This window comes from Peromyscus eremicus, chromosome 4 (assembly GCF_949786415.1).
Source record: "Peromyscus eremicus chromosome 4, PerEre_H2_v1, whole genome shotgun sequence".
Classification (NCBI taxonomy): domain Eukaryota; kingdom Metazoa; phylum Chordata; class Mammalia; order Rodentia; family Cricetidae; genus Peromyscus; species Peromyscus eremicus.
Window position 1 is genome coordinate 14,965,952 of NC_081419.1, and position 9,669 is coordinate 14,975,620.

Below are 9,669 nucleotides of genomic sequence, written 5' to 3' on the forward strand. Positions count from 1 at the left end.
CAGTCTTACAGGAACGCCATGAGCTGACAAAGGCTGGCCCAAGGATGGTAAGGGATGCCCTAGCCCTGGCTTTCTCTGGTACCTACAATAATCACACACTGTGCATGGGACTTCTTAGAGCAGGGGTAAAGCTTGTCCTTAACTCCTGTCCTGTTCAGTGAGGTGGAGCTGGTACAGGGACTCAGGCTCAGGAGCTGTGAATGGTCCAGGGACTAAGACACATACGAAGTCAGGAATCCTCAGTGAATTTGACACAGGCAGTTAGCCTGCAGCTGCAGGGTCCTAGGAGTTGTGGGTAACATCCTGAACCTTCCCTGCTGGCTGGACAGAGAAGAGATGAACAATGCAGCCTGTCAGCCAGCCAGGACAGTGACTGCCAGGACCCTTTCCTGCTGGGATTCCTAGATGAACTACAGGAAGGGGGCACTTGTGGGCACCCCAGGCTTTGGTTGGCAGGAACTGACTTCTTGTGCAAGGCCTCGTGGGGCCTCCTCCCAGATGTCCTTGGAGATAGCAGTTCCATGGAGGAGCAATCAGGCCATAAATGGCAGCAACTCGGGGGCCCCTTATCTGAACCCAAAGGGCTGAGTATGCACCAATAGCCCCCAGGGCCTCCTGGAGCTGAGTAGGTCTCTCCTGTGGCAACCCAAAGGGAGAGAAGCCAAGACACAAGTCAGGGACTAGCAGGCATATCAATGCTTTTAATTCCTATGGACAGATTGGTCTGGCTTCTAAGGCCTGGCAGGTGGCATGTTGCCCAAGGTACAAAAGGAAAGCACAGGGACAGCCCCTTGGAGACAACACAGGAAGAACAGAGTCCTGACTTAGTTGCTGGGGGCAGGGCCTCAGTAGCCATCATCAGCCCAGGTGACCTCATAATCAGGATACTTGGCTTTGATCTTCTCAGTTGAAACAGAGTGCTGGGCACGACCATAACCCTAGAGAGAAGATGACTACTAGTCTGCCTGGCCTTTTGCTTTGTGAGTCCACCCAGCAGCCACAGCAATAGCAGGCATAGGAAAAGTAACCAAACCCTACCATCCTAACCATGCCGGGAACAGAAAGGGGACTGAAGGGGTGGATAGGTGATGCCTGAAGCTCCAGAGTGGTTTTCATAAAAAGAGATGGAGATGGTCAGGGCTGTGATTTGACCCCAGCAATGACTGCCCTAAGGGCCCGCCAAAGAGCCAGGACACAGACCCATAAGGATCTAGGATAAGGAGGGAGCGCAGCCCAAGGCAGGTGGCTTCCAACCACCCTGGTGTCATACGGGAAATGGAAAGCCACAGCCCTTAAGGGTTCTGTACTTCAACTTTGAGAGTCTCAGAGGTGGCCTGAGTGGCAGGACAGGGGGTCAGGCTCACAAGGATGAGTGTTGCAGTCTGGGCTGGGGACTGGAGCTCACCATGGAGTAGCCATACACGTGTATCTTCCTGTCTTGGCTCTGATGGGAGATGCGTCCGCCGCCTAGGCACTCACAGTCATAGCCATTCCTCTGCAGCTCGCCTGACACTTTGTCATAGATATCCGCTGAGGTGGGGAGAGTGGCCTCAGAACATGCTCTAGTCGCCCTTGTTGGCCCCATAATGGACTCTAGTGCTAGATATGGGGGTCTGAAGCTCCAGGTCTTGGTGGTCTTTTTCCCAGTGGAGATGAGCCCCTCCCCCGCAAGCACAAGGATGAACGGAAGAAGATACTTTCGAAGTGGGAGAGGGAATTAAAAAGGGTTCTGTCTCGCACTCCTTCTGCCCAGAACCCCGACTTTTCTAGGTCAGCCTGGCTCAGTGTTAGTACAAGGCACGGTACATTAGCATTCACAGCCCTGCCACTAGCAACTGCTGGGTTCATGCCCCGCCCCCAACCTTCGTTCCACCCCTCAGGCGCAGAGGCCCCACCCTCACCGTGGTACTCTGCCCATTTGTAGCCACGCACGATTTCCTTGCACTCCTTCGTCGGATCCCCGGAGGGCGGTCCTAAGTGGACTCGAATCAGCACGTACTTGAAGACGCCGTCCGAGTCGATGTCCACATCAGGAATCTGAGCGAGGTCCGCCGCCATGTTCCCCAAAGCGCTCGGCCTCAGGACCCCAGAACCCCTTTCCCAGCCCGACCGAGGCCTAGCGTGGGGGAGGCGGGCCCTTTGGCAGCCCTGGCCAATCGCGTGAGGGGATGTTTCCCGAGGCCCAGAGCCTCAACCAGTTGTACTTCCGACCCGAGGCACTGACTAGCCAATTGCAATCCAGTTCTTTGCAGCTTTGAGATCTTGAGTACCAGTTAAAGGAGCTGCAATGTCGGGAAATCAGTGATGCTGCAAATCAAGCTGCTGCAAGTGGGGCAGCAAAAGAGGATGCAGTGACGCACCCCGGCTCCACTCCTGGGTCCTAGGGCTTCAGTCCCCTAGCATAAACCATTAAATCCGGTCTTCTCTTCCCCCACACCCATAAGCCGGAAGATCTCGCTTCCCCCTCTCCAAGTTCAAAGACTCCCCTACCTAACCCCTTTCCACCCTCGGGCCTCCCCTTCCACAATACCCTCTCGTCCAAGGTCTGTTGCTAAGCTCCTAGGACCCAAAAGCCTCTACCCAACGCTCCCCACCACCGTCACCACAGAGTTCGCAGCAGCTACATTCAAGTTCTATTTTACTTGGTTCGAAAGCACTCGCCCTTTAGAAATGGGCGAGTTCTTGCCAGGGGCACTGTTGCCAGCCTGCCGCAGGAAGGAAAGTGGAGCCCCTGGGGAGGGCGGCAGGCTGAGCGGCAGCAAGTGTTGCAAGAGCGGCAATCGGGGCACACAGCAGGGAGGGGAGTGACGCATGCGCGCCTCGCGCGCTGCAGGGAGTTGTCCCAGGCTCTCGCACTTGACCTCTCCTGCCTCTGAAGGGGCTGCGGGCTCCTAGAGAGCACTTGTCCAGCTTCTGGTCTCAAGCCTCTCTGGGTCACACCCTCCACGGAGCCCTGGGCGCGGACCCGAGTGCAGTTAGGCCTGCATGGGTCCAGCAAGGGGCCCAGGGCTGCCTAGGCCTACGCTCTCCACAACACGCCAGGCTTTGGCTTCTACTCTCAGCTTGGAGCTCAGCCAGGGCGTGTATGCGGCACGTTTGTGCATAGGGTTGGACTCAGGGTAGGCTTCAGTACTGGCTCCCTAACGGCTCCCACACCTGATGGCTCACTACTCTGCACCCCAACCAGTTCCTAATTAGGGCCAGCCCCTATTCCTTATTCATCCCAAGTCAGTCAGCAGGTAGGTTGTTGCTCTCTGTAGGGTCCCCTGCTAATTCATTAGCACACACTTCCCACCTCCCCGGGAGATTAAGGCCTGAGCTTCCATCTTCTCTGGAAGGTGGATTTTTTAGGGCCATCTTGTTGAGTAGGTGTGGGCGAACTCAACCCCTCGCCCAGTCATATTTTGAGTCTGGCCTGCCCACCACCTACACTCTGCTTCCCCTGCTCAGGTTCTCCTCTGGCTGGGTGGCTTGTGCCTAGGCCTTGGCCTGAAGACCCCTCCCCCGCAGTATTCCAACTGGTTCTGCAAGGGTCCAGACCAACGTGATCAGAGGTGAGAGAACCTCAGGATAGGCAGCACTGTTAGTGTGTGTGCGGCCCTGCCCATTGCCTCAACAGCATAGGGATGCACAAGGACTAGGCCTCTGAGCCTGACACCCCCCAGACACAGGAGAAAAGTTAGGGGAGTGCTTACATTACATTAGGCTTTGGTCAACATGAACTTCTGGACTAGGAGGAAAGGGGATGAATCTAGGGTTCGGGAGCTATAGCAAGCACCCACGATGTGTATCAAGTTTGTCCCCATGGGATGTATGTAGTAGTAACCTTCCACTAGAAGGCAGAGCCCAGCGGTCCTCAGGCCCACCCCACCTCCCAGCGGGGAGCACCGAGGGCGAGGACCGGGCTCTTGGGGAGCCCCCTCTCCCTGGCTGACTGGGGGAGAGCCCAGGATGTGGGATCTGGGTGGTCTCGCTGAGAATAGGAAGGAAAAGAAGCAGCTGATGGGAAACAGGACGGCGGGGGTGGGGCGGGGGTGGGCTCCTAGGCAAAGTTAGAGGTTTGGAGTGGGCGGGGCTCTCAGGGCAGAGAATTTGTAGAAGACTAAGGGAGGCTCCGGGGGACTTGGCGGGGCGCTGAGCCAGGTGGTTCAGATTCTGGGGTCTTGATGGATCAGGCAGGGCTCTGGTCAGGGCCTGGGCCTAACAGTCCCATGATGTCGTCTAGCTCACATGATGTCGTCTAGCAGATTGGCACTGGCTACCCAGTCGAGTGCTCGTGGCTCGGAAGCAGCCATGATCATGCACATGAAGGGGCGGCCAGTGCGCCGATCCGTGGGATAGATGGTGGTGGGCGTGAAGCGCCTGTTAGCCTCTACGAACTCGCAGAGCTGCTCGTAGACCCGTGGGAACTCATGGCGGAGGAAGACGCCGCGCAGTCGCAGTTCACGCTGGATGTGGATGAAGGCCACTTCACGTGCGCGCCGGCCGGCCTCACCCTCCTGGTCCAGGCCCGCAGTGCCTGGAGGTGGCGTTAGGATCAGCGTTTCCATGTCTGGCTCTCCACCACGCGCAGGAGGAGGCCGCGTCGGGCTGCCGGCGGCCAGGGCCACCTTGGCGAACTTGCGCACGGTGGGCCCAGGGCTGCGCGGTGCTGGCCGGGCAGCGGTTCCGGAAGGTGCAGCGCCGGGGCCTACGGCCACCGACACACTAAGCAGGAAGCACTCCGCGGGCTCATAGAGCCTCCCGGCAGCCGCCAGCTCTCGTGCATAGCTACCCAGGGGCGCCGCATGTGTAGCCAGCTCACGCAGTGATAGGTAGGTGGGCGATAGCAGTAGCCCTTCCAGGCCGAAGCGTAGGAAGTTGTCGGCAGAGCCCGGGCTTGGGAAGCCCAAGAACAGCACGCCCCGGCCGCGCGACAGGAATCCGACGCGCGCTATGCGCGAGAAGGCGCGATGCACTGGGCTGCTGTCGCGGCAGAACTGCAGCACGTGGCGGCACACGCTGCCCACGCGGCCATACACGCAACGCGCTTTGTGCGCATCCCAGTCCTCTCGGCGGCACAGACGCGAGCAGTAGTAGGTATAGCAGCTGTGGCATGACTTGAAGTAGAGGCAGGCATTGAACATGGTCTCCGTCCGCCGACAGCGCGCGTTGGAGCAGGTCATCAAGTCGTCCTCGTCTGCGCTGGGCTCCGGGGAAGCGTCGGCTGCCTCCCCGGAGCCGGTGGGCTCCAATTCATTGCTGCCAGCCGAGGCTGGGGGCGAGCGCGACGGCGCCAGCGCCTTTGCTCCTCCAGGGCCCACAGGCCGTGAGTCCAGCAGGCGGCGCAGTTGGCGACCTAAACCTTCGGCGGCAGGCTCCGGTGCCTGGCCCGGTGGCCGTGAGTCGATGACCAGGTCGGTGATGAGCTCGTCCAGCTGCTCGAGGCTGCGCTGGCGGCTGGAAGCAGGTCCCTCGGGGACCGTGGGTGCGGGCTGCCGCGGTCGGCCTCCAGGCAATTCCCAGCCCCTAGCAGTCGGGCGCTCTACTGAGCGCAGGTCGTTGTCGGTGATGGTGATCTCTGGCGTGATGTACCAGTTGCGGCCCAGGCTTTCTCCACCACGGCCCTTTTCTGTGAGTGACGTCTCGGACAGCGACAGTGCTGCATAGCGTCTGGGTGAGGTGGACAGGTTCACGACGACTGGTGGACGCCGGCCTTCAGGGGATGAACCCCGTGTATCCCGAACCTCGCGTCCCAGCAGGTTCTCATAGCTGCGGCCGCGTCCTAAAGGGTCTTCACGGCGAGGACCAGGAGCCAGGATGTTGTCCCAGGATCGAGAGTAGTGGCGGCTATCTGTCACCAGCCGAGGCGGGCTTGTGCCGGTGCCACCATGCCACGAGGCCAACAGTGGTCCAGGGGCGGGAGGAGGCACCACCTGAAGGGTGCGGTAAGGCCTCGGACCCCAATCAGCCCAGGCTGGGCTGCTGCGCGGATGCGGGTAAGTCCGAGCCATTGCGTCGCGTTCACGGAACCTCCCATAGTCCTCTGTGTAGAAGGTGCGGGCACTGGGGTGTGCCCGGGGCTCTTCTGGGACATACCGGGGGACGAAAGGCATGCCGTAGGCTCGAGGTGTCTCCCCGTAGTAGGAGCGGGAGGGGGGCTCCTGGATCGGAAAGGTGCGTACTTCCCCAGCATAGTAGCCGCCCACACGCCTTGGACTGGGTCTGGGGGGTTCTTCGGTCAAGTAGGGCCTGGAGCAGTAGCCATCAAAGGGGAGGCCTGGGCTTGCGGTAAAACTGCCTGCGTAGCCCTCAGGTTCCTCGGTGTAGAAAAATTGGGTGGGACCTGGGGGCGTTGTGAAGGCTTGACTGCGGTGCTCCAAGTAGTCACGGGGCCCAGGCAGCGGCCCGTCGCAGTACACTGCTCTGGGGTCGGTACAGTATAAGTCACTAGGGGTGGGAGTACGTGACAGGGCCACATGCCGGGGCCCTGGAACTGTGAGGCCATGGAATTGTGGAGGAGCAGTGCGAGCCCAGGGCGTCCCCTCGCTGGGCGCGCAAGCTCGCGAGCTTCGGGCGGCGTGCTGCAGCACTGCCTCGTCCGGCTTGATGTCCAAACGGCAGCGGACGTGGGGGACAGGTCCTGTGGGTGGTTCGGACGGCGGCGCACAACGGCCTGGGGTGGCGCACAGAGGCGCGATGCGTCCGGGGCCGCCCCGTTGTGGCTGGAGCTTAATGGGGTGCAGCTCATTGGCAAGAGCCCGCAGCGCAGGGTACGAGGGCTCCCGGTGCGGGGACCCCTCCAACCTCACCGAGCGCTGGGCCTCCCGGCCTCTGCGCTGCAGTACCGGCGGTGAAGCTGGAGCAGGCGCCAGGCCATGGGGCGCACGGGGTGCGCTCTTGGAACGGGTGCGGCGCCGAGACTCGCTGTCTCGGGGCCGGGCACGCGGTGGTGCGGGCTCCGGAGGTGGCGGCTCTGGGTGCGTCTCCATGGTGGGCTCGTCCAGTGCCTCTAAGAAGTCGAAACTACGGCAGTGGCGCTTGTTGAAAGGCGCGGGCGCAGCTGGCCGGGTCACGGATCGCTCACATGGCTGGCGTTTGGACGTAAGCCCTGGGGCCACCACTTTGATGTCCTGGTACACGGTCGACACCAGCAAGTCCGGCGGGTCCGTGCGGGTCATCTTAAAAGACGTCCCCAGGCTGGCAGCTCCAGTCACTCGGCCTTTCGGGGATTTTGCCCTGGGAGGAGATACCGGTCAGGGCAGCCTCCTCTGCACCCCAAGCCCTTTACCTCCACCCCACCCCACGTACTGGTCCGGCTTACCTGGGGCATAGGGGATGGAGCAGCCCTGGCTGCAGGTCTTGGTCAGGGCTTCTGGTGCTGGATCCATATCTGTGTTAGAAGTACCTGCAGGAGAAACCTCACAGTCCATGCAGCCTGTGGGGCAGATATGCCAGGAGAATTTAGTTTACAGTGAACCCATCTTTGTCCCCGCTGCGGGAACTCCTGAGTCTCTCCCTATGCTAGGGTCTGCTGGCCAGACTTGGGTAGCTCAACCGCGGAATGTGTGGCAGGACTACTGCCCTCTGGTGCCTACAGTTGGAATGATGGGCTTTAAGATTTCCTTACAGGTGAGCCTATAGCCCCCTCCCACCAGCACTGCAGAGCTCCCTCTCTGATAGTGCTAAGTCCCAGATGAGACAGTGGTCTCTGCCTGCTGACTAGGCTGGGCTGAGAACTCCTCTCCTAGCACTGCAAGTGCCCTTGCACTTGGGACAGTCCTTTTTACCCAAGCCTATGTCCCCTCAGTTTGATGAGGTCCTAGGCAGAAAAATGACCCTAAAGAGTTTTCTTGGGTCTCAAATCCCTTTTCCTTTTGGATAAATCTCTGACCCCAGTTCCTTGGATGAAACCCACTGAGCTTGTTAGGGCAGAGAAGGCTGCAGAGCAAGCCCCTCCTGTTTTTCGTAATTGCAGTGACCCCCCACCCCCACCCCCAGTGTGTGCTTGGCGTTCCTGAAGCCAGGGTGCGGAACCACGTGGGGGCCATGTGAGCCACGAGCTCACAGTGTCATTTCCCTGAGCTGCAAACTAGCACTAGTGTACCAAGGCAGGAGGCTGCCAGCTAGGAGGAGGCAGAGGAGAGGGTGGGAAAGCAGAAGAAAGAGTGGAAAAGCCCCCCACCCCCCAGGACAGAGTCTTCCCCACTCTGGCTTTGGAAAGCTCCATGGAAACGTGTGGTTGTTCATCCCTGGCGCTATGGACTGGAAAGGATCTAGGCTAATGTTCAGATGTGGGCCACCAGTGTCTATGGTCCCCAGGGCCTGGAGCTGGCTGGAGAAAGAGGGTTTCAGAAGGTGATGACACTCCCTTCCCCCATAAGGCACCTACTCCCAAGACATTTGCTCCAGAGTAAGCTGAGTGTGTTGGGGCCTGGCAGGACTTGTAGGTGGATGGGCCTTTCAGGGTCAGTCTCTAGTCCTGGGTGTATAAGGGGCTTTCTGTTAGAGGGGCTGCATTTTGGAAGCAGGGCTACTAAGTACCAAGGCTTGTTCCAAACCCAGGTTTATGCCGACCCTATTCAGACCCCTTTCATTCTAAACTCAATGCCAGGTCAGAGTTTGGGCTAGATGACAGGGTCTGAGGCTCCGCCCCAGGAAGGTGACAGCACGCTTTGCTGGCTGCAGCTGTCAGGAGCTGGGCGCTGTGACACCCGCTCGCTGTGAGCTGGGGGTAGGGCTTGCTTTTGTATCCTAGGTATTTTGAAGCCCCTTCCCACATAGCAACCCTTCTCTGGCCTGTCCCGGAGCAGCCATCACTAGGACCTAGTCTGCGTTGCTTGGGGGCGGGGACTCATCCTTCCGTGCAGCCCCCTCCCGTGCCAACAGCTCCACATGTTGGACAGTTTGGCTTGGCCTCTTACCTGGTTATTTCTCCACGAGCTGAGCCCAGGTAGACTGCATAACCCAAGTCGGTTCCGGTGTGTACCTGGCCCCGCTATATAGCCGGTACCGGCAGAAGGTTGGAGGCAGCAGCTCTGATCCTGGCCTGGCTGCTCAGTGCTGCCCCCAGCGGCGATTAGTAGGGTGGCACTTAAAGGGGCCGCGCTGGAAGGGAGGTGTATAGTGGGGGTCCAGATACGATTGGTTGCCCTAGCTCTCATTTGGGCCGTGTAAAGTGAAGGGTCACGAATAGCATACACAAAGTACAAGTCTTTGGGTCTGAACAGGGGTTCCTTGCACCAAGAAAAGCCTGCCAGCAGGATTCCAGGCAGGGCTTTGCAAGGAACCCAAAATCTTGGCTTGGTGGCAGAGAATCTGGGTTTGGGGAGTTTCCAGAATGCACGTCTGTGGTTGGACCCAGGTAGAAGCAGATGAGCATTCCCTGCCCCATTGGCCTTTCCCCAGGAATTGTCCTCTTTGGCTCTGAAGACGCCAAAATCCCAGCAGGTACCTGGGAGCCAGATGGCTTGCTCAGCCTGGAGTGCAGCTGCAGCCTCCAGTGTCCAGAATAGCCTGGGCTGCCACCGCCTGCTTCCTTTGGGAGAGGTTTTCATGTGGTCCACTCCTCATTCTAGCCCTGCCTGCCCCTTGCCAGAGGCACTGGGCCTTCCAGCATTCTAACTTGGTAGATGATGGGCCACAGATGTCAGACCTGAGAGTAAGACCTGCCTTGTTAGGCGCTAGGCC

General features: G+C 59.4%; 2 protein-coding genes and 1 long non-coding RNA gene across 3 annotated transcripts; 1 reads left to right on the forward strand and 2 right to left on the reverse strand.

Moving 5' to 3' along the window:
- Positions 1-681: 681 nt before the first annotated feature.
- Phpt1 (phosphohistidine phosphatase 1) lies at positions 682-2,135 on the reverse strand. The gene is made up of 3 exons (XM_059260313.1): positions 1,902-2,135; positions 1,406-1,530; positions 682-938 (listed from the first exon to the last, which is right to left on the reverse strand). The coding sequence occupies exons 1-3, from the start codon at positions 2,056-2,058 to the stop codon at positions 846-848; spliced, it is 375 nt and encodes a 124-aa protein (XP_059116296.1). The 5' UTR covers positions 2,059-2,135; the 3' UTR covers positions 682-845.
- On the forward strand, positions 888-2,436 carry LOC131909052 (uncharacterized). Its single transcript, XR_009378730.1, has 3 exons — positions 888-980; positions 1,925-2,046; positions 2,243-2,436. It is a non-coding gene; the product is annotated as an uncharacterized LOC131909052 (long non-coding RNA).
- Positions 2,437-3,587: 1,151 nt separating this feature from the next.
- Ajm1 (apical junction component 1 homolog) lies at positions 3,588-9,373 on the reverse strand. Its single transcript, XM_059260314.1, has 2 exons — positions 8,904-9,373; positions 3,588-7,417 (listed from the first exon to the last, which is right to left on the reverse strand). The coding sequence occupies exon 2, from the start codon at positions 7,158-7,160 to the stop codon at positions 4,227-4,229; it is 2,934 nt and encodes a 977-aa protein (XP_059116297.1). The 5' UTR covers positions 7,161-7,417; positions 8,904-9,373; the 3' UTR covers positions 3,588-4,226.
- Between the last annotated feature and the right edge of the window lie 296 nt (positions 9,374-9,669).

Coding starts and splice junctions, on each gene's coding strand:
- Phpt1 (XM_059260313.1), bottom strand. CDS start 2,058: ATGGCGGCGGACCTCGCTCAGATTCCTGATGTGGACATCGACTCGGAC. Junction 1,531..1,901: donor CAAATGGGCAGAGTACCACG/GTGAGGGTGGGG, acceptor TCCCCACCTCAG/CGGATATCTATGACAAAGTG. Junction 939..1,405: donor ACGTGTATGGCTACTCCATG/GTGAGCTCCAGT, acceptor TCTTCTCTCTAG/GGTTATGGTCGTGCCCAGCA.
- Ajm1 (XM_059260314.1), bottom strand. CDS start 7,160: ATGACCCGCACGGACCCGCCGGACTTGCTGGTGTCGACCGTGTACCAG.